This window comes from Ascaphus truei, chromosome 3, assembly GCF_040206685.1.
Source record: "Ascaphus truei isolate aAscTru1 chromosome 3, aAscTru1.hap1, whole genome shotgun sequence".
Lineage (NCBI taxonomy): Eukaryota > Metazoa > Chordata > Amphibia > Anura > Ascaphidae > Ascaphus > Ascaphus truei.
In genome coordinates this window covers 232,500,781-232,527,678 of record NC_134485.1, presented here as the reverse complement: position 1 = coordinate 232,527,678, position 26,898 = coordinate 232,500,781, and the positions used below count along the sequence as shown (strand labels likewise).

The window sequence follows — 26,898 nt, the reverse complement described above, 5'->3', positions numbered from 1 at the left end:
AAGCCGGGGAATGGGAAGATGTCTGATTGTGTTCACAAAACATCCCAGTTTTGTTATAAATAGAAACACGTTTTCAATTAATAAAGAGCCCTGCCTCACTCCTGTAGTATAGAAAATAATATTTAAGCTGCATTTGTGAGAAGCAGGTTCATCAAAATAGTATTTTTGTGTATTTTACTTTACATTTTTGCCATTTCCTATATTCATATCTTTAGAAGAATATACTCATTTGGATAAGTAAAGCATAATGGGTAATTACTGTTGAAAGTTATATCTGTTTAATAGTATTTTTTAGTGAATGCAAGGATAATGTTTTTACAAAGTTTTTCCCCATTGACTGCACAGCGAAATTTCAGATGAAAATGGCCTGATCGACTGTCTGCTGCGGCTGATATAGAATAAGTCCCTTAATGTAATAATAAGATTTTCAATGGTTTTGTATACGACATTAACTAGGGTTGTAGTATACACATTGACAGCAAATAACGTCGTAATTCAGAGAAATGTAGGGGTTACGCATGTGGACGGTTTGAGGTATGTAACATGGTATAATAATACTATGAGACCTACAGTAGTTTTCACATGTTATTTGCTTTTTCCATCCTGATCACATCCCTGTTCAACAATCCAGTTGCCCTCTATTGTGGAGATAGAGTATATTGTGTCATTTGTGTGTGGTCTTGAAAACATAGCTGTCAGAATCACCTTTTAAAAGTCCAGTGCACATGCCCTGCAGGCTTGGAATATCTGCAGATTCCCTTCCGCTGTCATTTACCATTATTGATGTACTGTACTCTTGTCCTGGGGTGTTTTCTACTCTCAGTATGTGACATGAGAAATGAATACAAACGCCCTTTTATTATGTAACATTAACAATATGCAGAATGTTGGAAAATGTGTATTCAAATATGTTTGTAAGGATTACACAGGGCTATAGCAGTTAAAGCAGGATCTCTTAACCCGCACCAGAGTTTAGTGAATCGTCCCCATAACACACTACAACATTGAAAAATCTTTCAGTAAAGTTAAGCAGTAAAAATATCAATTTTTATACATGCCGAAGAAACAACAAAAAAACAAAAATGAATTTCTCAAGTGTGTAACAATATTGATCAATATAGCAATCCCATTGTCTGTTTGATGAAAGCCAAAGTCAACTAACATAGGACTACAGAACCGCTATGTAAAATCACAATAAAACCTGATATTGGTATTATCCATTTTATTCTTCTTTACCTGAGCCAGATCAAGACTTCTCTGTCTTTTACCACCAGGGTCCCACAGTTAGAGAGATATGGAGCTTGAGCTTCACTAAGGATAACAGTGATACAGTGCTGCCTGTGACATTTTCCTACAGACAGAGCTGTGAGAAAATGCTCAATGCTCAAATCTTATTTGTCGGAATATAAAGTTAAAATAAAGGACAGCACATAGAACACAGACAGAGCCCAATGCTACTTCCAATGACACAAATACACAATAAAGTACCCATATATACAGTGTTCGACAAACCTATACATTTGCTCGCCCCGGGCGAGTGGATTTAACCCCCGGGCGAGTAAATATTGGCCCAAGCAGCACACGTTTGGTACTAGGTGGCGAGTAGATTTTTTTGTGTGGCGAGTAGATTTTTTGGTGATTTGTCAACCACTGCATATATATATATAATCAAAAAATAAATAGATGATACCGTTCTGTGGCTAACGAAATGCTTTTATTTGTGCGAGCTTTCGAGATACACTGATCTCTTCTTCCGGCGATGTTAGAATGAATGAAGCAAGCAAAAGCTATACTATAAACAGTGTCTATTGGAATGTTATCTGTGCTGGTCCTTCCCCCGGTGTGGATGTGTTTTATGGCTGGAGATGTCAAAACGTTCCTGAAAGCAAGTGATGAAGGAGGATGTACTTTATTGTGTATTTGTGTCATTGGAAATAGCATTGGGCTCTGTCTGTGTTCTATGTTCTGATCTTTATTTTAACCATATATTGCCATGCCCAGTAGCACTCCGTCTTGACATTCATATATATATATATATATATATATATATATATATATATATATATATATATATATATATATTGTGATTACTTTTGGGGTATAAAGGGAGCTTACGGGTTTTCTCTGTTTTGTCGGAATATAATGCAGTAGAGAAATATCATTGGTAGTGATGTCTATCAGACAGAGCTATGAGGCAATGCTACTTGTGAGAATGCCATTGCACGGCTCAGAAAAGCAGATCATCTCCCACAGGTAGAACATTTCACAGGTGATGATGTGTTAAAGGCAGTGCATTGAGGAAATGATCAGAAGAAAGCCTCTAGGGGCACGTAGATCTGCAGATTAACGAAAAAAAAGAGGAAAAAAATAAAAGATATGCAGTAGTATAATACCATTTCCACAAAGTGTTGGTGAACAAATGGGGAGAGAGCCACTCATTTGTTTCTCCTTAATAAAATAACCTTATAAGCTGTTCGTTATTTCTTCGCCTTTAACAGCTTACAGATATTTCCTCCAGCTCTGTCTGGCTACTCTCTATCTGCAATTTAAAAAAAAAATCAGTTTTGTGGGACACATTTTTTCTTTATTGGACACTTAAAACACTTGAACTGTGTATCTATTTTAAATTTAGACATAATTCAGCATTTCTTGGGCCCTTGCATGGTTGGCTGGTCCATGGGTAGTGAAGTGTCACAATGAATGATGTCTAACAGGCAGACCTTGAGAGAAGGCTACCTGAGAGAACGTCATGTCTGGTCCAACATCTTCTACCACTTAAATTCATAAGCTAGTCCCGGGAAGAAAAATACTGTGCCATAAGCAGTGATGTGAGCAGACCATGCTACCTGTGAGAATGTCATACTTTGACTAGCATTTCCCTGGACCCTCACATCCCTAGTTAGTGTAGGGAATTAAATGCCACATGTAGTAATGTCTAACAAGAAGAACCATGCAAAAATGCTACCTGTGAGTCTATAGTGGAAATATGTTACAGGTAGTAATGGATACCAGGCAGTAATGCGTGATATACAAATGTACTGTTGCTAGCTTAGCTTTCCTTTATTTTGAGGCACTCTTGAGCGTTCTATGACAACATTACCATTGACTCCTATGGAAACTCTTGAGGCATACCTGAGTATTGTGAGGTATATTGGGGGGAAAGTTAGTTTGGCTACATGAGTATATACTTATACATGGGCAGTTGAAGGACCAGCAATTGTTTTCAGGGAGCAGGTGCCATTGCTGCCACTCTATTGCTTGCATGGGCCTGCATAAGAAACAGTCACATAGCTATAGCCTGGGCATCCCGCACGCTTTGGGGGCCCGCTGTCCACCCATTCTCTGTCCACTCTCTCCTCCCCCCCCCCATAGAGACAGGTGGGGGGGAGATGGTATGCGGTTGCTGACCCCAGGCCAGGTATGAAAGAATTAGCCAGTAGTAGATGAATCACTTGAGGCAGAGGTAGAGCAGGATAGCAGGGGAGGAGCATACTCTAGTAGTTTGACCCGGAACTTCCGGTGTCCGCTGCTAGAGCACACTTCTTACCTCATGCTGTACTGCTCTACCTCTGCTTCGAGTGATTCTTCTACTACCGGCTAATTCTTTCATACCTGGGACCTGCCGCTGTCGCAGCATACCATCTCCCCCGCCTGTCTCCGAATCCGAATCCATTAACCAGGTAGACATGGGGGGGAAGGGGAGGGATATGATGATGATGAGGGGGGCTGGGGGAGATATGATGATGAGGGGGGAGATATGATGATGATGAGGGACGGGGGGCTGGAGGAGATATGATGATGAAGGGGACTGGGGGAGATGATAATGTTGATGATGAGGGGCACTGGGGGAGATATGATGAGGGAGATGGAGGAGATATGATGATAATGATGATGGGGACTGGGGGAGATTTGATGATGGGGGGGCTGGGGGAGATGATTGATGATGACGGGGGCTGGGGGAGATATGATGATGATGAGGGAGGCTTGGGGAGATATGATGATGGGGCCTGGGGAAGATATGATAATGATGATGAGGGGGGCTTAGGGAGATATGATGATAATGATGAGGGGGACTGTAGGAGATCTAATGATGATCAGGGGGACTTGGGGATATCTAGATGGTGAGAGGGACTGGGGGAGAGGTAATGATGATGGGGTACTGGGGGAGATTGAATGATGATGATGAGGTTGACAGGGGGAGATCTAATGATGATTAATTAGGGGGACTAGGGGAGATCTAATGATGATGAATTAGGGGGACTAGGGGAGATCTAATTATGATGAGGGGGACTGGGGGAGATATGGTGATGAAGAAGTGGAGTGGGGGAGATCTCATTGTGATGATGATGATTAGCGGGACTGGGGAGATCTGATGAGGGGGACTGGGGGAGAGCTGATGATGATTATGATGATGAGCGGGAGAAACTTATGGTGATGATGATGAGGGGGTGAAGCTGATGATGGTGATGAAGGGGAGAGCTGAGGAGGGATGATGAGAGCTAGGATCGGGGAGATGGGGAGAGGGAGTAAAAAATTGCAGTCAGTATTATCTTATATTACTATGCTGATTTATTTAAAGTGCATGGTGAATTTTACACAATTTTGGAGAAAAAATCCCAATAGTATTTGAGGAAAAAATGCTATTGAATCTCATTGTGGTTGAGTTACAGTAAGTAGAGGGTGGGAACCTCTCTGCACCCATCCACAATGAGATGCAATAGCTTTTCCAGTGGCGGATTTCCCATTGGGCTCTTCAGGCCCGTGCTTTGGGCGGCAACATTTCCACTCCCATATAGATAAGTAATCTATATTTTATATTTTATCTATATTTATGTGTACGGTATGTTTAATTTTGAATCTACAGAATACGTTGATTTTGAATGGGGCTCTGAAAAAAACGTTTGCCCGGGGGCCCGCTCATTTCTAGCTATGCACTGATAAGAAAACATATTTGCTGGCAGATTTTGAACAAGACATTTTTTATCTATTTTGTTTGCTATAAACTCTCCATAGTTTCTTTCCCACAACTCGACGAAGGATGTTAGTATATGATTCATCTTTCTGTTGTCACCTTGCACATTGTAGAGGGCTTTTGTGGAGCAATAGAAGTTACCAAGGAGTTGCATGACAAATACATTATTATGGGAAGCTATGCTGAAAAAGCTGTGTAATACGGCAGGCATAAGCTTAAAGGGGTCCATGTTAAAATGGACAAGAAGCATTTGCATGTCATTACCCAAAATCCCTGGCTCAAGTGGAATCATTGTATGCTAAGAGATAATGGGGAAAGGCAGGTTGGCGCACCTGTCTGAAACATGTGGATGTACCAACAAGTGATACAGTATTTATCATTGCTATATGGGACGTAGCAAATACTGCAGTGATTTTTCTCACTTTAAGCTGCGGTAAAAAAAAACATCTAGCAGTTTTAAGACACCTACACCTGAGATATTAACCTTCAGTGATCCACATCAGTGACGTTTCGGGATTCTGGACCAAAAGTACAGACTGGTATCAGTGAGACTCCATTCGTCTATAAGTTTGCTGATGCTAGAATTCTCTACTCCAAATCAGCGAGACTCACTGAATATCAATGACAGATTTGCTTTATTCTTGCCCACACATTAAAAGGCCCCTCACAGAGTTGTGGGAGAGAAATGAGGGAGAGTTTGTAACATGAAGAAAATAGAAAATTAATTTGTACCTTTTTAGGAAAAAGGTGATCCCCTAATAAATGGGATGCCTTAGTCATGGCCAGTATAAGTGATGCATACCTAAAGTATCTAGCAAACAGGTCCGGAACAAAATAATGTACAGTATACGTTTCTTACGTTTGACATAGCTACAAGGGGGGGGGAAAGACTACAAATTTGGTGTGTGTCTCTTTCAGAAAATAGTTTTTTGCTTTATGTTCATAAAAGTTATGACCTCTCTCTGTGTATATATGATTAAGATGTATGAGTTATACATTAATGACCTGTTCTTTTAACACACCAGACAGGTTTTCAATTGCACATATTATAGCAGAAGCCCACTTCAGTATTAAGTCATCACATTAACACTTATACGATGTCAAGGCTCTCTCAGTTGGATAGCAACATTTGGCAGTATGGCAGTTTCCATTACCATTATGTATGATTCCTTAGGGACAATGGAACACTGTACTGTAATTTACACAGATGACTGAGCTCTTCTCCTTTAACAGCACGGCTCAGCTGCCGTGTACATGTCACGAGCCAGTCCTACACACAAATCCAATGTCAGGATACTTGGCTGCTGTGTAAAATGTTAGAATAAAAGATTTATAGAATAGAAGGTTTAAAAAAAATAACTATTGTAACTATAAGTATCAGATGATGTTTGGCAGTATGAACATTATATGCCTCATAGCAAGCGCAATATCTGAATAACTAATTTTAGTAACCTACTGTAATTTCTAAACAGGTTTCAAAAAATTTACACAGTATCCTGCACACTTGCATCTTTATTGCACACAGTATGTCTTTTTAGAAATAACTGTATGCAACAGTAATAAATTCATCTAGGTTTTGAGGAATCTAGCAAGAAGTACATAAAAGTAATATTAATAGAGTGAATTTAAAATGGCTGCAAGTAAAGGCCTTAAATACAACACTGCTTTACACTGTACCTTCTTACACATTGTATGGTGAGAGCCATTTTACAATTGACTCCAATTGAAAAAATCCCACGTCTCCTTTGCACAGACCTTCTCTACTTCATAATAGTTACGAAACAATGCTGCAGAACTCCCACGGAATGGGACGTTTGTCCGTGACCAAACAGTGACCACATCTCACAGCTCAAAGTTTCCACATTGTTATCAGTCTTTAGAGATGCTATATCACTGTTTATGCATTTTTAGCGTTTATCCAGCTGAATTTATCTATATTGGTTTCAGATATCGTGTCGTTGTGCCATACCCACCACAGAGTGAGGCGGAAATTGAACTGAAAGAAGGAGACATTGTGTTTGTTCAGAAAAAACGAGACGACGGCTGGTATAAAGGCACTTTACAGAGAAACGGGAGGACAGGGCTCTTTCCTGGAAGCTTTGTGGAAAGCTTCTGATGACTGCTTTCTTCTCAGAAGATGGAGGATACCATATGAACTGAAGGAGCATCCAAAATTGGGGGTAGTTTGTGAGAAAAATAGTGGCGTATGATGGTCATATCACAAGAGAATAAGCACAAGATAACAAAGCAAAGGGAAACTTTATCAATAACCGTTACCATTTTTACTTCCAAAGATACCCCTGGACCTTCAGACCAAGATGAAAAGAAAGCAGTGACCCGGACATACAATGGTATGTTGAAGTAGTGCCTTCCACTTGGAATCATAGACTGAGAGGATGCACATTTGGACTCTGTTTGCTAACTGTGATATATAAATGATACATGAAATTACTTTAAAAAAAATATATATGAATCTTTTCTTTTACAGTAACTTATTTGTCTGAACTGCAGTGTTCTTATTACTTGCCTATGCAAAGGGGATGGCATGGGTAAAAGAGATAGGCTACAGGGAATCACATATTATAATGTACATTTGAGAAAATAAGAAGTGAGTACCAACAAAACGTGTTGACATTTTTATGGTCAGATATGCTTCAAAATATATGCTTTATAGTATAGTCCCTATGTGGACATCAGTGTGACATCTGCAATGACTACATTTCTTTATGGAATGTTTGTCATGGAAAGTTTAGTCCAAATACATACTTTTACAACACCACATCCCTGAATATTGCTTTTATTTGTAAAATCAAGATTGTTTTGTGGTAAGGTCTTCATAGTGGAACTGAAGAAGATTGAATAGTTTGGGCTTCTGGCACTGCAAAGCTGCAAAGGGGGATACAGGAGTTAAGCAGAGATCTGTATTATGGATCCCTCAAAACTCACAAGCTTTTTGAGCATTACACGTCATTATCGTACAAATGGTGGATACCACAGGAAGGGATTCTAGAGCATAGACTACATTTGTTTGAATTTTATATGTTAGTAAAAAGAACACTGCAGGTCCCATGTCTACTGATTGTAAGGTGGTGTTTAATTATTCACTCCTTGTAAAATGTAAGTAAAGATTCTAAAATGGTGTTATAAAAATTGAGTTTCTTGCTGTCTGAGTTTACAGCAATTCCATTCCTACTCATAGAGCATAAGTATCAATGACCAGCAAGTAATATAGGCATCTAGGGACATGCCAGTGCAATAATGAAAAGGAACTGAACATTTCCAAATATCAAAGAGTTCAAACATGAGCACAAACAGAATGGTGACATTCAATGAGCTATGATTTGTATATTACGGACTTTATTGCTTTTCATAGTATCCCAGGTTTGTTTGTTTTCCTTGCCTCCATAATCAAGTAAACATGTATGAGTCAATGTGAAGTGTTATTTCAAGCTAGCAGAACTGGAATCAATAACTAGTGGTTGTTTCTTGACTGCAACAATGTTTGAGCCATCTTTCCCACTAGTCAGGAGATAGGAGATGATGGTTAATCTCAGATAGCTAGTGGAATTAGTGTTAGAAGCCATGTTGAAACGTTATAACCAGGAAGACAATTACAGTACCTGTTGCTAGGGAATTGCAAGCAAAAAATGGAACAATCGAAATTGTTGGAAAGATCCCCGGATTACCTCACCCCACAAAGATAACTCAGTTAGATTTGAATCGATCAGACGAGAAATTGTAAAATATAAGCCTATTTACATTTGTGTGTGTTGCAGGCCACAGGGGTTAATAAGGGAATATTGTTAGTTTAACCATCTTAATACAAACAACGCAAATGTTGTCAAATGTATATTTCAAAACAGTTTCCATAGATATATCTGTTGTTTAAAAAAATGCACCCCAACTCTTGACACAGTTCAAACCACGAAGATCACAGGAATGTATTGGTATTGGTTTAATGAGTCTATAGGCCAAATCAAGTATGGGTCTATTTGCCAAAGTGTCCCAGCTGCAAAAATAGGGCAAAGCTTGTGCAAAAAGCAGAGCCATACTGTATTCATCAAAGAAAAGGTTTCCCATTGAAAGCAATGGGAGTTTTTCATTTGATTAATCTGGTGCACTTCTTTTGCACAGACTTTGTCCCAGTCTTGCAGGTGGGAGACTTTAGTATATAACCCCTGCAGTGTATTGTATCCTTCACCGTTATAACTACAATAGTTTCAGGCGTCACACTGTTGGGACTAATCACCAAGTGGCAATTGCAGTTAGCAGTTATTACTGCCATTATTGATTGCTAACGACAGCCTTTTAGTCAATAGACTCATATGCCACGCCTTTATGTCACGATGTTACCTGGATTTCTGTGGAGGATACAGCTGCTCAATAACACCATGGGGACTATATAGCAACGTAAAAATATATATATTTGAAGTCAGATAAATGCCAAGCAAGGTAGTCTGTACTTATATCAGTTAGAGTCAATATAATAACATCTTCATTTGGGGAGTGTTTATTGGAGGTGTTAGGGAGGAGCTGATAGACACACTGTTAGAATGATAAATCTCAAATTCTATCATTAGCACAATCGTTGACCTCTTCAAACTGTGTATCAAAAATCTCTAAGATTGGGATTGCATATAACCTTTTATCTGTGTATGCTACAGTATGTTGCAATGGCGTCCTTATACTGATAAACACCAGTAAGATTATATGTTGAAGTTTAATTTCCTTTCGTATGAGTAACAGCACAACGAAAACAATATTTAGATATTATTAGTGTCTAGACTATTGGTGGGCAACATAAATCCCAGTTGGCGCATTTGACCCTCAGAGGCTTCACTTGCGGCTCCCAATCTCTGGCTACACCAGCAGCTTGCTTTCCCACTCTTCCCAGTGCAAAGTGAATTGAGATGTTCTTGGTGTAATGAGACAACTTGCCTCAGCCAACTCACTGCCGGCCGTCTCGCCGCTAAGAAAAGTTATTAAGGGGTTAACTTTAGGAGTTTTAGGTTTAGGAGTTATGTATTATAGAGTAAAGGCTCAGATTATGAGTTTTAGGGTAAGGGGTTAAGGTTTAGCTTTTCAGGGTAAGGACAGTGGTGGATTTACAGTAGCATTTTCCCGCCCGTAGGCTTTAAGCTTATTGCTGCACCTTATAATTTAAATATCTATAGCATTGCGAAGCTACAAGAAAACACATTTACTGTACATCGTTTGTTTATTAAATTATGAATTTACTTTGACATTTATAAAGCACAACACCTCGCCTTTCTTTCGGCAAACGATTTGATGATGTCATAAGATATTGATAACAATATCTCAGATTCAATGGACATCTTCCGACATTCTTCAATCCTATTTTTATCTGCCGAAGGCACAATAAAGAGCGTTCTGGAGTACGACTTGTGGCTGCTGTGCTTCTAAATATCCTCAGTACAATGTCTATATTTGGATACAAATCATTGAGCCCATTTTTACGTATCCATTTGCACGTCTTTTACTGACACTGACAGCTTTTCTTCCAGGAGTAGGTGCTCGCGCATATGCAATCATTTGTCGGCGATACTCATTTCAATATCTTCTGGAAAGCTGTTACCAAGATAGGTAGCACGCTTTCTTATTTCTGCTGAATTCAAATCTCTTTAAGTTGCTAGGCACAGGGAATTTATCATTCACGAGTTCATACGCAGAATGTCATTTTTCTAATTCAGATCGCAAATTATCTAGAATAACAAGGAATTATTCCATTTGAAATTGATATCGGCTACGCGCCGTCCCGCGATTCATCGAATTGAATTTTTCTTTGACTGCTTCGAGATTTTGTTGTTTCATATTGCTGTTCATCTGACATTAATTTTACGTCTGTTTCAAATTCTTTAAAGTCATTTCTAATTGTATGAAATTAATAAGAGAACTATATAATTTCATATCAATGGAAATATCAATATCGACACTGCAATCATTTTTTGCTGGTTACATTTAATCAATCGGGCAAAGTACCCCAAAAAACTGCTACAAAAGCGGTTTCCAATCATTGTAAACGAATTTGTAACCCTCATGCTTCCCTCTGGCTGATGTCCGTTTCTGTTGAGTTGTCTTCAATTACAGTTAAAGTCTCCAGAATCTCCAACCAACACTGATTCAGACTTCGGCAAGCGTCACCTCTAGCTAACCATCGAGTTGTTGACAAACGTTTAAATGTTAACTTGACGTTTATCAAAGACTGTAAATATTTTCCATCGGTGTACGGATACTGTGAAAAAGTTGAAAAGTTCCTGGAGTACACCAAAAAATCGCATTGCTTCTTTACAACTTGCACCTGCACAAGTTCCTACTAAATTTAAAGAATGGGCAGCGCATGGAACATATTCAGCCAGAAGATTTAGTTGTTTGATTTGTGCCTGGAGTCCTGAATAGGCGCCGGACATATTACTGGCATTATCATAAGACTGGCCTTGACAGTTAGATATAGAACAGAAATGCACGCAGAGCGCACCGGGGGTTAATAACCAGATATAAAGAGCAGTGCTCTATTGATATATAGGTGTATACATAAGTGTAGACATGCAATTGATAACACAACACCTACTAGGTGTATGGTAGCAAATGTATTCAATATAGTAAAAACACAAGGGTTAAAAGTTAAGGGTCCACAACAGACCACAACACAATCAAGGCAAGCGGTTCCTAGACCGCTGCTCTAACACTAAAATATGCCAGATAGATAGCTGGCAAGACAGTGCACACTGTGCACACACAACACATACAAATACAGACACTGTGGTCACAAAAATAAATACCCAATGCAGCAGACTATGGCAAGACTTGCTGCCGGGTACGGGCTGATGGGGGGGTGGGCACTTACCCCAAGTAGTGCGAGATGCAACCGCTCGCTGACGCCAAAGGTCCGGACTGCACCAGCGGCGGAGATGACAACACAGCAAGAACTACCCGGATCAGTCTCCACCCAGCCAGACAGCAAGCGCGTATGGTGACCTCACGTGACCTCCACGCGTTTCACAACCACAAAGCACGTGGTTTCGACTTAAATTATTTATGATCCATTTAGCCGGGTCGTTGTTATATACTGTATAGTTGAAATGCCGATTATCGTTGTCGATTGTTCCACTTCCATGGCATTTTGCTCTTGACCAACAGTAGTCCTTGATTGTTCCACGTTAGTTTCTTGATTAATACTGTATCAGTTATTAATTTGTCTGCAACTACATCACTTATGGTATTGGCTGTGGCACTGCTAATTTTAGAAATAAAAGATTCCATTTTGCCAGCTCTTCTCAGCACTTCTTTCTCTTTCTCACTTTCTTCTTGGGCATTTTTTTTTTATATTGAACTCAATCGTTTTCTTCCATAGTAACTCATTACTAAATGAGAGACGGGTGATATGCACATGCATAACGCAAAACGGAGCACACGGCACGAGCACGACAAACTTCCAATACTTTTCCTGTACATTTTAAAATTGCAGCCGCCCAAAAATTGCCACTCTTGGCTATGGCCTACTCCGCCTAATGGGAGTTCTACCACTGAGTAAGGGGTTAAGGCTAGGGCTTTTAGGGTAAGGTGTTAGGGGTTTTAGGGTATGGGGTTAAGGCTAGGGGTTTTAGGGTAAGTTGTTAGGGGATTTAATGCAAGGGGTTAAGGTTTTTAGGGTAGAGATTAGTGTTAGCATTAGGGGCTAGGATTTTAGGGAAAGGACTTAATATTAGGGGCTTTTAGAGTAAGGGGTAAGCTTGGGGGTTACCTTTGCTGGGAGATGGCTGGCAGCAAGCTGCCCTCAGTGGCTAATCATCAGCTGTGTGTTGGCTGTGGAAAAGTGCCCGTGGCAGGTGGCTGCATCAAGTTGTCCTAGACTGGTTTCTGGCGTGACCTTATACAAAATGAGAGTAACTCAAGGATTCAAACTTTCTAATGGATTCAATTAATTGTTTATATAACCACAAATGAAACCCATTAAAAAAATATATATATTTATATATATATATATATATATATATATATATATATATATATAAATATATATATATATATATATATATATATATATATATATATATATATATATATATATATAATATATATATATATATATATACATTTTGTAGCTATATGGAGCTAACCATATAGCAAACATTTTACAGAAACAGCACACATAAAATCCAAAAATATAGTGATAAGAGCACCAAGTGTAAAACGACACGTTAGTAGACAAGCACCCTGGCCCCAAAGAGTATAGCATCTTGGAACTAGAAGTATTTATTATATCTAAACAATATCTGAGATTTGCTACTGCCATTAATGTCCCAGTTTGTTTGTTTTTTGGCCTATTGATAACAGAGTTCTTACATCTTGTGAGCTGGATCTAATGTACCCCTTATATTAGGACTTAAAATGTGTATTTATATTTCTTGAGCATTGGATGTGGCGGTGTGCATATGCACCATGTCATTGGGCAAGATCAAATGTTCCTCTTCAACAAGTAGCAAATGTTGACATTTCTATTCATATGACTTTTAACTATTTTTTAAAATGACAAATGAAACTTATCATGGATATATTGAGAAAAGATTATGGGGGTAATTCAATATACTCATTTAGGTTGTTTTGAGGAGTTTGGGCCACTTGAAAATATATTGAGTTACCCACCTAATTGGACTTCATTTTCATTCTATAGATACTCTACAAGTAAATTTGTTTTTTCAGAGAGATATTCATGTGCCCTCTAAAGAAAATCTATTCATAGATAAAACACAACAATCAGATAGATTCATGGAAGAGTAGTAGGTGAGCAACCATTTATTTGAATCTACTACCATTAATATATAACGCTCCTAATTCACATGATTATATCCACTTCTTAGTGAGATATGAATTTATCCACACTGATTAAATTGCCTTTTTATACGTTGATACTTAGCCGTTTTGCCTGTCAGGTTCGACACATTGTTAATAAATTCTCTACTGGATAATATACTCCTAGTAGATGTATTAATTCATCATACCTTATTAGTTGTAAATGTAATTGCTGGCCAGTTGTTGGAGAAAGTCATTATCAATACACCTGTATAGTTACAGTAGAATTCTGCGCATCGTCAGAGGAGGTGGAGAATTCTGAGTCTTGTTAGAACATACAGTGAATTATTTAGTAAAGTCTCCTGGCTACAAAACTGGGGCAAAACCAGCATAATAAACAGCACCACATTGACCGTAGAATCTCATTAAAAGTACATGGCGGTTTCCCTATTATAAATCTGGTGCAATTCTTGTGCCCCCTATTTGCAAACGAGAGACTTTAGTGAATAACCACCATAGCTTTAAATGACACATTCTGAGACCATGAAATGTATTATACAAAATAGACTTTGCCATCACAAACAATAGATATAGTAGTTGAACAAGCTTGAAATAAAAAAAGTCACATTGTGAATGTCAGCTACTGTAACATTCTGCTTAAAATGATAATAGGGCTCATTATCAACGTGTCCTGGGAGCAAAATCACTGTACATATCAAAAGCAGATTTATGACTGCAAAGAATAACATTGAAAGTAACGGAATTGTTTTCTTGAATAAATATAGCAATTTGTTAGCACCAATACTGCCCAGGTTTTACAACCAGAAAGGTATTTCAATAACCCCCTAATTCAGCTGTGACATAACGGTGTGAAATTCTGTCCGAGATGAACCGCTGTTCAGGAATGGTTAACTGTTCAACGCAGGTCATGGATTATATTCAGATTCAGGGACATATTTGTATAGCAACATGCTCCTCAACAAACTCAGTCATCTGTGTTCAGTTATATGCATACAATGAGCAAGAAAAATCATAACAATAGGTTAGTATTGTATGTTACTGTTGCACAACCAGGAGAGAGAGAATTTAAGAAAACCTATTTAGATTTTTTTTAGTAATACCCTCCAAATCTTGTTGAATAGACTTTTATTGTTTTGTTTCGTAATCCATTTTCACAGTAAAACAGAGATTCACAAATTATTTGCAGGATTTTAAAGCAGGTAAGGGACAAATGATACAATTTAAAGTGTACAAGTGTAGAACATACCATGCTAAAATAGCAATTGCCAATAGGAAAGGCAATGCCGGTTGTATATTGCGTACCATACAATGATTTACCTGTGGATTCTGCATGGAGGTGAGTACTGTCTATCTCCGGCAGACTCATTTTTGTACAAAGCAGAATCTTATGTAATTAAACTGTATGTGAAAACAAATTCCTTTGTACTTTGCACAAACCTGAAAATGCTTCTACGTATGAATGTTAACAGTTTTATTGAGGAAATACCAGCCCTACCTGGTTACAGTTGGCGAACAATAAGAATGTTTTTTGTTCTTTAAATAAACAAAGTATTCTAATGCACCAGACTGTGTTTACTGTCTTAATTCAAAGGGCTACTGAGTGAAGCAGAGTGATAGCAATTTCAAGTGGTAAGTCATTCAGGTGAGTTTTAAAGTGGTGTTATTACTATAGCTATGTTTTTGGTAGTAGTAATGTTTCAGTCTCAGACTAGCATAGTCAGACAATAGGAAAGGAAATCCCTGCCCGGAGCATTTACAATCTAAGTGATATGTTGGGAGACTTACAGAGACAGCAGGTGAGGGAAAAAGTCCAGTAGATGGCAGCGCTTGGCCCCCATGGTTGGTAGGAGTGACTGTGGGTGTGGGACAGTAGCCATGAGTGCAGGCTATTGGTATGCTTCTTTTGAGAGGTGAGTTTTAAGGCTTGTCAGTATTAAATCATTCGCACTGAAAGAGGTGGCAGAGAGGTTTGGTTGAGAGCAGGTGTGTATATGGCTAGGTCCAGTATTAGGAGAGCTATCCCCAGCAGCAAGAAGGAGTAGAGAGAGAGGAGGTGAGAGAAGATTTTTGGGGGTGCTTTTTATTGAGGGGTGTAGAAGTTGTTGGGAAAGGTGCATATATAGTGGCGCAGTGTATAGGTACAAGCATACAGTAGGTGGAGGGAAGGAGAGATGAAGAAATGTGGATAGGAGGAGAGTGTGAAAGTTGGAGAGAACAGAACATTTTACTAAGGAGTGAGAAAACAACAAACAGAAAAAGCAATAGGGAGGGCATAATGAGAAGCAGAGAGAGAAAGGTAGGAGGAGAGAGTTCCCAGGTATTGGAGGAGATGAAGAGTAGGATGTGAAATAGCAAATGTATAATTCAGGTCTGGGATAGTACTGAAGGTTTCACAGCAACTTGGAAAGTACGTCTTTAGACGCAATAAAATTGTCAGAGCATTTAGAGAGCATGATGAAGTCCAATTCTTGTATTGTTCACCTCCAATTTGAACTCAACAGTTAAAATGTTGCACAGTACAATGTACATTCTCATTACACACAACAACACAATGTGCAGTCTCATTGGCTGTCCCTGGGTGAGTGACAGGCCGTTGAGCCTATCACAGAGGGATATGCAGACATCCTTAGGCTTTTTCTATATAGATAATAATAATATAATCTACTTAATCAAGAAAACAAGCACACTTAATGCAGATGCAGCCAGCTTTATCTCCACCCTGCACAGCACATGTGCTGGTGAAGTGCAGATCAAATGTGGGATAATCACAGCAAAGTGCGGGGTCCCTGCTTCTGAATGGGTCTCCCGTTGCATTAATCCTACCGGGCTGCACCAATATGCAAGAGCTGTGCAGTGAGATCAGAGATAATAGGTCCCTCTCCCTACTCAGCTCTAACAGGCGATCTCATGTTTTTATTTAATTTTAATTACATAGTATTGAAGCACCGGGTCTCTGGAGCATAACCGCATAAATCTCAGCCCTCTGGACCTTCTGCTTCTCGAGATATAGGCCCTTTTATTTGATGCTTGCATCCCCTGAAAGATGCAATGTCCCGGTCACGTGACATTAATTAATTCATGTGGTTCAGCTCCGGAAACCCCCTGTTTCAATACTATTGTAATTATAATAATAACAACAACAACAACAACAACAACAACAACAACAACAACAACAATAATAATAATAATAATAATAATAAAAGTAGCTACATTACTTTAGTGGCTAAATTCTGAGGTAATGAAGGGGTTAAACTGAAGTAATAAACACAATCCCAGCAATCTCAGAGCCCCAAAACCCACCACATCATACATATATACATACATATATATATACAGGTAAACCCCGTTATAGCGCGACCCGTTATAACGCAAAATCGGTTATAACGCAATTTTCACGTGGCTCCCATTTAAAAAAAAAATGTTTAAATTTAATTTTTTTTGCACACTGCACACTGCACACACTGCACACACTGCACACACTCTCACTGCACACACTCTCACTGCACACACTCTCACTGCACACACACTCACTGCACACACACTCACTGCACACACTCTCACTGCACACTCTCACTGCACACACTCTCACTGCACACACTCTCACTGCACACACTCTCACTGCACACACACTCACTGCACACACACTCACTCCACACACATGCACTGCACACAAACGCACTGCACACACACTCACTGCACGCACACTCACTGCACACACTCTCACTGCACACACTCTCACTGCACACACTCACTGCACCACTGCACACACTCACAGGACACTACATACTCACAGGACACTGCACACACTGACTGCACACTGCACACACTCACAGGACACTGCACACACTCACAGGCCACTGCACACTGCACACACTCACAGGACACTGCACACACACTCACAGGACACTGCACACACTCACAGGACACTGCACACTGCACACACACTCACAGGACACTGGACACACATTCACAGGACACTGCACGCTGCACACACACTCACAGGACACTGCACGAGCACACACACTCACAGGACACTGCACAGCACACACACTCACAGGACACAAACTCACTGCACACACACTCACTGCACGCACACTCACTGCACACACTCAATGCACCACTGCACACACTCACAGGACACTACATACTCACAGGACACTGCACACACTGACTGCACACTGCACACACTCACAGGACACTGCACACTGCACACACTCACAGGACACTGCACACACTCACAGGACACTGCACACACTCACAGGACACTGCACACTGCACACACACTCACAGGACACTGGACACACATTCACAGGACACTGCACGCTGCACACACACTCACAGGACACTGCACGAGCACACACACTCACAGGACACTGCACAGCACACACACTCACAGGACACAAACTCACTGCACACACACTCACTGCACGCACACTCACTGCACACACTCAATGCACCACTGCACACACTCACAGGACACTACATACTCACAGGACACTGCACACACTGACTGCACACTGCACACACTCACAGGACACTGCACACTGCACACACTCACAGGACACTGCACACACTCACAGGACACTGCACACACTCACAGGACACTGCACACTGCACACACTCACAGGACACTGCACACACACTCACAGGACACTGCACACACTCACATGACACTGCACACTGCACACACTCACAGGACACTGCACACTGCACACACACTCACAGGACACTGGACACACATTCACAGGACACTGCACGCTGCACACACACTCACAGGACACTGCACGAGCACACACACTCACAGGACACTGCACAGCACACACACTCACAGGACACTGCACAGGACACACACTCACAGGACACTGCACAGCCCACACACACACACACACTCTACCTCTCCCCCTAACCCCCTCCCCCCCACAGGATAGAATGTCTGTGGTGTAGTGCAGGAGAAGCTATCAGGAACACAGACACACAGACACACAGACACACAGACACACAGACACACAGACACACAGACACACAGACACACAGACACACAGCTCTCTTCCTAGACAAGGCAGGCTCCCCCGGCGTCCCTGAAAAGTTTGCGAGTGACAGCAGGAGAAGCTGCTGTGCGGGTGATCAGTGGACATGTGAGTAAAATTGCCATGGAGAGGAGGCTGCAGCCCTGAGCCTCGCACTCTCCAAGCACTGCCTGCAGCTCTCTGACTGCTAGGGAGGAGGGAGGAGGGAGGAGGGAGGAGGGAGGAGGAGGGAGGAGGAGGGAGGAAGGAGTAGCGAGTAGCACAGTGCAGCACAGTGCGATGATGCGATCCCAGCTCTCCCCCCTCTGTAGACACGGAACCCCGGGCGCGGCGGCCATTTTTAAATTTGTTTCATTAATTAATTAATTTAATTAGCGCGACCCCGTTTGTATCGCGGTCGGATCGGGTGGCCCCCGAGGACCGCGCTATAATGGGGTTTAGCTGTATATATAACAGCTAAACCCCGTTATAGCGCGGTCCTCGGGGGCCACCCGATCTGACCGCGCTATAAACGGGGTCGTGCTAATTTTTTTTAAATGTCCGCTGTGCACCCGATTGGCAGGAGGGGGGAGGGAGGAAGAGGTGCAAGAGTTGGGCTGAGGTGCCGGCAGCCCTATATGTCCCCCAGCAGCCACCGTAACTCCCCTCGCACTTCCCCCAGCAGCCACTTCCCCCCGCCAGCCTGCTCCGATGCCAGCCCCACTCTGCCCCCCCCTCCAGCCCCTCTCCAATGCCAGCACCGCTCCGATGCCAGCCTCGCTCCGATGCCAGCAGCCGACACCAAAAGTAGGGGGGTAGGGGAGTAGGTGGGGGGCTGTGTGTGTGTGTGTGTAGTGTGTGCAGTGTGCTGTGAGTGTGTTCAGTGTGCTGTGATTGTGCTGTGAGTGTGTGCAGTGTGCAGTGTGTGTGCAGTGTGTGTGCAGTGTGTGTGCAGTGTGTGTGCAAAAAAAAAAGGTTTTTATTTTATTTTTATTCGGGGTCCATGCTCAAACTGCGTTATAAGTGATCCACGTTATACCGGATCGCGCTATAACGGGGTTGAACTGTATATATGTGTCAAAAGGAGAGCTACTGAGTGTGGCCAAATGTATACAACAAAAGACAGAAAAGCCCAATGCTACATCCTATGTGACAAAAATACACAGATAAATACTTACAGTATATAGTAAATTACACAAGAAAAATATATAGGTGTAGTGGACATGTCTATTATTCTGGTAAAATATATTTTAGGATAATATGTGTTATTGGGGGGTGTGGTGTTTTAATGCAGTTCAGATTGGTTCATTTTGGGAGCATTCTTAATGCTGCACTTATTTTTAAGGGTGGTGGGTTTAAACCCATTTTTTTTTAAATCGGTATTTAATGCTTTATATATTTTAAGGAGAATTTGGTCTGCCAACTAAAGCCCTGGAGAAATTGTTTAAGACTGGATATATATAATGTGTGCTACTGTAGTATACACTTTGCAGACATTGTTGAATTAGGTGGTAAGACACTTTCAGTTAAAAATGGCACAGATGAATTAGCTGTCACAACACAAATTAGTTCTCTTTCCTGGCTAACATTATATCTGCTCTCGGCAGAGAGCTTGCAGGACAGCAGAAGTGAATGTTATGGCATAAAGTGATGAAGTACTTCTATGTGACATTTTAACTTTCATGTAAAATGAATGCATTATTATTATCAACTTTAATGGGCAATCGGGGATGCCCCTTTTTTATGTGTTTTTTAACCTTTGATTCCAGAAATATTTGTAGCTTTTTTTTCGTGACGGTTTTCACACACAAATTGTTTTTCAAACATGGCCACCACGGGCACCAATAGAAAGCTGTGACATCATTTGGTGCTCATATTGCAGCTTTTTGGTTGGCCCTCCAAGCGAAGCCAGACCCCGGTGGCCATGTTGTTTCCCCTGTTTGCGCAGTGAACCCCCTGTCCACACCAGGCTCAAACTTTTAAACCAGAGGGTCTCTGTACAACGGGACCAGCAATGAACTCTAGAGGACGTCCCAGATCAGGTAAGATTTTTTTTAAATCTACCTGGAATTGCTGCTTTAAAGAAAATATTGTTTTAGAATTTTACATTAAAATGAACCATTGTAGACATGTCTTTCTGTTCTCTTTCTTTTTGCTCTCTCTGCTTGTTTGCTCTTTCCTCTCCTTCCCTTCACTGTTTTCCTTCTGCCTTTTCTGTATTTCCACTCTGCTTCTCCATCACTTCTTTTGAACGCTAGTTGGACTTGGTGTCACAGGAGACCAGGTATTTACAGCTTTTTACTGGTATCATTCACAGAGCAAAACAAGATAGTAAAACAAATTGTCATTTATTCCATAGAAACAGACATACACACAGTGGATTACAAAATACAGAAGAAAACACACTTACTGGGGGTCCAGGCTACAAGACTGGACTTTCCTAGGTAAAATAGAACAGATAACAAAGCTTTTAGGTTGACCAGGACTTGTCCCAAAATGTCCTGGAACTCAAATCGGCATGAAGTTCCTGACGCCACCGCTCTTTTTCATCTGGAGACGCCGAAATCCCTTGACCGGGAGTTAGTACCAAACGTCCTGGAACTGTTTTTGGCTTGCAATCCCAGCCGCGACAGCTACGTTCTATTCTCTGAAGCTGGCTCGCTGCTATTTCTCCAAGAGCAACTTTTGGTCGTTTCAAATTTACTGCTGCTGTTCTCGCGCTTAGAATCTTTCGTCTGGATTGGCTGAGGGTTTCTTATAGTATTTCAGAGTTCTTTCAGCCAATCTGAGAATGGGAAAAATTATACCACCCTCTCAGAATGCTGCCAGTCTATCTAAGCCGGGCAAGCGTGGATTCGGATTCTGACAAGAGCATGCACCAACCTAGCACCTCTGCCACTTGTCAGGTAGAAGCCACCCACTGAGTTAGGCTCCACACAGTCTGGGCTGGGGCAAATGGTGGTCAGATGACTTCCATTCATCCCAGGATGCGAATACTTGAGCCCAAACTCCGGTACCCGGCTTTCACATCTTGGCAACCTCTGAGGCTTTCATGTCCGGAACCCGAGCAGACTTGATAGCCCCAAGCTTTGTAGCCATGTGGTCTCTTGGAACCGTGGAACTGGAAGTCCCCAGCTCACATACTGGGCACCAGCATTATACACTTTACACATACCTGTTTAATAAAGTATGCTTTACACTATTCTACCTGCTAAGTCTTTTGGTTATGAAGGAAAGAATGAGAATCTGCACTTTTATTCCCACTAGCCATATCCCTCACACACTGCAAACCCGACTTAGACTTTGGAAATCCTCACAGCCTCATGTATAGCTGGAGCACCCCCAGAAACCCTATAACAGGTTCTGGGTGATAAGGGCATTACCTGGGCATCCTCCCTTATACCAGGGACACTTTCACTGATTCAGGGATACCACACATCCCTGTGCCCCGTTTACCTTTCTGGTCTGTGCTGAAGCAGAGAATCCTAGCGGTGAGTCACGCAAGCATTTTCACGGCAGGATTTTGACCAGAGCATTGTACCTACAGTATATATATCTGGGATTCTGACTTGATTCCCGGGTACATTTTTGGGATATCCAGCAACTCTGGACCCAGACTATCCAGGCACAATCTGGTAAGACTTTCTCCGCACCCTGAAACTCATACCCTAGTAATCTCTGCTTGCTGGCACACCTATAAAGGTAAAACATAGAAAATTATTTATTGTCGCATAATTTTACACAATGCATAGATAAACTCTGGGCTCAAGAGCTGACACTCCTGAACCCCAACACAACATGGATAAGGGGTAACCAAGTGGGCTTAACCTTTATTGTGAGCCTGATTACCCCCTCACCGTCACAGTTGGCTTCTGGAAAATACATTTAGCAGACAGTGGGCAACTTTATTAAGCACTTTTTCCCAGATAATTGTCTTGGACCTGCTTTAATGGAAATGTAATTTGACTGCCACTGTGTTAAGTAACAATCAGGTTTTCTTTGACAGAGACGGAAAGTATCTTATTCAGAAGTGTTGCCACTGAACAATCTAAATGCAAATGTGAGAGATTTTTGGGGAAGGGTTGGAACAGCTCTGCATTAACCCCATTCAATGCTATGGCAATTTCCAAAAATTAGTTTTGTGTTGTGTTCTTGTTTATATCATTCAGGACACTCAAATCTAACATTAGCTATAGACAAATTAAAATAATGTAAAGTTTTCATTCAAGTACTCTTCTATGTTTTTCCTTGTTGCGCAGCACAGCTTTGGAGATAAATGTGTGATATTTGGTACTCGTGGCATATTATTTGTTAATGTGAGCAATTCAGTTTTTTTTAGTTTCCCTTCTGTAATTCATGTATTTCTCAGTCACATCGCATTTTCGTGCTATGGGCAGAACAAATGGTGTTTAAAAGAGACATTCCAGTATTTCCATTTTCGTTTTAATTAGAAGGATTTTGTAAGGATTCTGTTAGATCCGTGCCGGGTTTTCACTAAGGTTTAAAAGGTTTAGTTTTGTGTTGTGTTCTTGTTTATATCATTCAGGACACTCAAATCTAACATTAGCTATAGACAAATTAAAATAATGTAAAGTTTTCATTCAAGTACTCTTCTATGTTTTTCCTTGTTGCGCAGCACAGCTTTGGAGATAAATGTGTGATATTTGGTACTCGTGGCATATTATTTGTTAATGTGAGCACTTCAGTTTTTTTAGTTTCCCTTCTGTAATTCATGTATTTCTCAGTCACATCGCATTTTCGTGCTATGGGCAGAACAAATGGTGTTTAAAAGAGACATTCCTGTATTTCCATTTTCGTTTTAATTAGAAGGATTTTGTAAGGATTCTGTTAGATCCGTGCCGGGTTTTCACTAAGGTTTAAAAGAGAAGCTTGATGTGTATGAGATACATCACATGAATCTTAAAAAGAAGAAATATAATAGAGATAAACTGGACTATGAGACTAACAAACAATGTAATTGGTACATAAATAATGAATTGGGCACTGTAGATGAGGATACTCCTGAACATAGAGTGTAGGATCGGCTCCTAACCCTTCCCATCAATATAGGAACAATACTAACATTGCCACTAATGGTAGAAACAATCAGCATTATAAACCAAATAATCAGAGGACTACATATCTAAATGAATCAATAACAGGGAATACATATTACCCTAATGGAAATAATAACAAAAGGTATTCAAAAAATAAAAGGCGTCCCCATGAAAATTAAAATGGAGGAAGGGCTAATTATGGCACAAATGTACCACCTAATGAGATGGGATGGCAAACAAAAGGAATGGGAAGACCACCCAGACACTATGAAAATAAGGACCCTAGGGACACCTTACCATTATTAATTCATTTCAGGTGTTAAGTACACAATCTAGTGATGATACTGAACCATTCACCTCAGTAATCCTCCCCCCCCTCTCTGTGTCTTTTTTTTATAGAAGGGTCCCCACCACCCAACGGGAGCAATACTGAAACAGAGAAAACACTCAATACAATCACCGGACCTACTCCCTTGGTTGAGAGGGGGGGGGGGGAAACACAAACATCAAGGTGTAGCGTTATGGGGAAGAAATCCCAACAATCCCTATATATATATAGTTGCATGATGAAGCCACTGTACAAATGAATGGGTAAAGGGTGGGTTAACCCCTTAATTACCTTTGTGGTTATTATCCGATAAGGTGATTAAGGGGTTAATTGATATCAGAATGTAATTGCAATGTATTGGCTATGTATTTTGTTGGCAACGGAGGACACAGATTTTGCTGGCGAGGGGGCTTCTTATTGATGAGGTGAGTAGAACTTTATTTATTTTATTATGCTACTTAATGTGTTTAATAATGGGCAAATAATCTATTATCCCTATCTGGATAATAGTTATTTTGCACATTATTGTACTGTATGTGTTGGGGGGATTGATGTATTTAATGTATAGGACATGTCTATTTTTTTACATACAGGGTTTTTTACTCAGGTCTGCGGGGGACCTATGGAGACCACCTGCGGTCTCCTCGGGCTTCTCACGGGTAAAGGGCTGCCGGGTCCACGGGGGACACCTGCGGCGAAGAACCGGTGACCCTGTGAATCTGTGGGGGCACCGCGGACCCGTAGGGACCACCCGTGGGCCTCCAGACCCCCGTGAGAACCACCCGAGGCCTCTCAGACACCTGTGGGTCTGACCCGGGGCCCCCCAGACAGCCGCGGGCCTACCCGTGGGGACCCCATTGTGCCCACGGTGACCCGCGAAGACCACCTGGTGGACCATGGCACCTGGTGGGGACCACCCGCAGCCCTCCAGACCCTATTTGAAACATGGTGCTGGGCTACTGTAGGTCTGTGAGGTGACCTGTCAGGCCCACCGGGGACTCCCGTGGGCCTGGGGTATTAAACCTGTATGTAAAATAATAAATCATGTATTTATGGGGGGGCACAGGGGGTGGGTTATGTATTTAATAAATATAATGATGTTTATTTTGGGGCTGTGTATTGTTTTTATTGTGGGTACTGGGGGCTGGGGAAGGGGGTATTGGCCCCAAGGGTATGTGGGTAGGCTTCCCGGCTGGGTATTGAGTGAGTAAGGGTGGTTAGGCCTCACGGGGTGGGGGGGTAATGGGGGAGGGTATGTAGGCCTCCCAAGTGGTGGGTGGGGGGTGGGTTAACCCCTTAATGACTGTAGCGGTTAATAACCGCTATGGTGATTAAGGGGTTAGAGGACATTACATTGGCTGTTTTTATTCTTGTTTATGTTTTGCATCATCGGAGGGGGCATGGACGGTGATGAAGATGAGGATGGCCTTCATCGTGGCAGCCGGACAAGGGTGAGAGCAATATGTATTTATTGTATTTATTGTTCTTTATGTATTTTAAATGGGCAAAGGCACTATTATCCATTTGTGGATAATAGTAATTGTGCCCATTACTATACTGTATGTGTTAGGGGGGGGGGTTATTTCTTTATAAGTATGTATGTGTTTTGACATTAATTTGGGGGGGCACATAATTGGTACTGCAGGCCTGCGGGTAACACCCGAGGGCCCCCGCCGGCCTATGGTATCATTGATGTGCATATATGTGTATGTTAGGGGAGTATAGGGGTTGTTGGTGTAATATATATATATATATATTCCCAGAATCCATTGCTGCAGTGGAAGCGCTGTATGCTGGGTGACAATGGGGAAAGACAGGGTTGCAGACCTGTCTAAGACATGCAAATGAACATACAGTAATATTTACAGTGGCTTTATGCTTTACTGTGGAGGGTTTTTGTCACTTTTTTTACCCACCATAACCTTAATGACAGTGGTGATTACCTAGTCTAGTCTCAAACCTGCTTGCCATTAAGACCAGCCTCACACTGATGATACCCATCAAGGTTGAAACATGTATGTGAGTAGGTCTAATGGCTTTGCATCTCATCCCAGCCTCTGTTTAAAAGCTGTGTTTAAAACAGCATGCATTGGCTTGAGGATTGGCTTGTGTAATACGAGCGTGAGACAAAAGGTGGCACTGAGTGCTCATTTGCATGTCATTTCCCAGAATCCCTTGCTGCAGTGGAAGCGCTGTATGCTGGGTGACAATGGGGAAAGACAGGGTTGCAGACCTGTCTAAGACATGCAAATGAACATACAGTAATATTTACAGTGGCTTTATGCTTTACTGTGGAGGGTTTTTGTCACTTTTTTTACCCACCATAACCTTAATGACAGTGGTGATTACCTAGTCTAGTCTCAAACCTGCTTGCCATTAAGACCAGCCTCACACTGATGATACCCATCAAGGTTGAAACATGTATGTGAGTAGGTCTAATGGCTTTGCATCTCATCCCAGCCTCTGTTTAAAAGCTGTGTTTAAAACAGCATGCATTGGCTTGAGGATTGGCTTGTGTAATACGAGTTTGAGACAAAAGGTGGCACTGAGTGCTCATTTGCATGTCATTTCCCAGAATCCCTTGCTGCAGTGGAAGCGCTGTATGCTGGGTGACAATGGGGAAAGACAGGGTTGCAGACCTGTCTAAGACATGCAAATGAACATACAGTAATATTTACAGTGGCTATATATATATATATATAT

At 41.3% G+C, this 26,898-nt stretch overlaps 1 protein-coding gene across 4 annotated transcripts in view; it reads left to right on the top strand.

The window, feature by feature from the left end:
• The window catches only part of SH3RF3 (SH3 domain containing ring finger 3), a 425,668-nt gene extending 412,744 nt beyond the window's left edge, over positions 1-12,924 (top strand). For all 4 annotated transcript variants that reach the window (XM_075590306.1, XM_075590308.1, XM_075590307.1 and 1 more), the window contains one exon: positions 6,920-12,924. In XM_075590306.1, the coding sequence (XP_075446421.1) occupies positions 6,920-7,088 (169 nt within the window). In that variant the 3' untranslated portion in view covers positions 7,089-12,924. The remainder of the gene's footprint in view (positions 1-6,919) is intronic.
• The last annotated feature ends 13,974 nt before the right edge of the window (positions 12,925-26,898 follow it).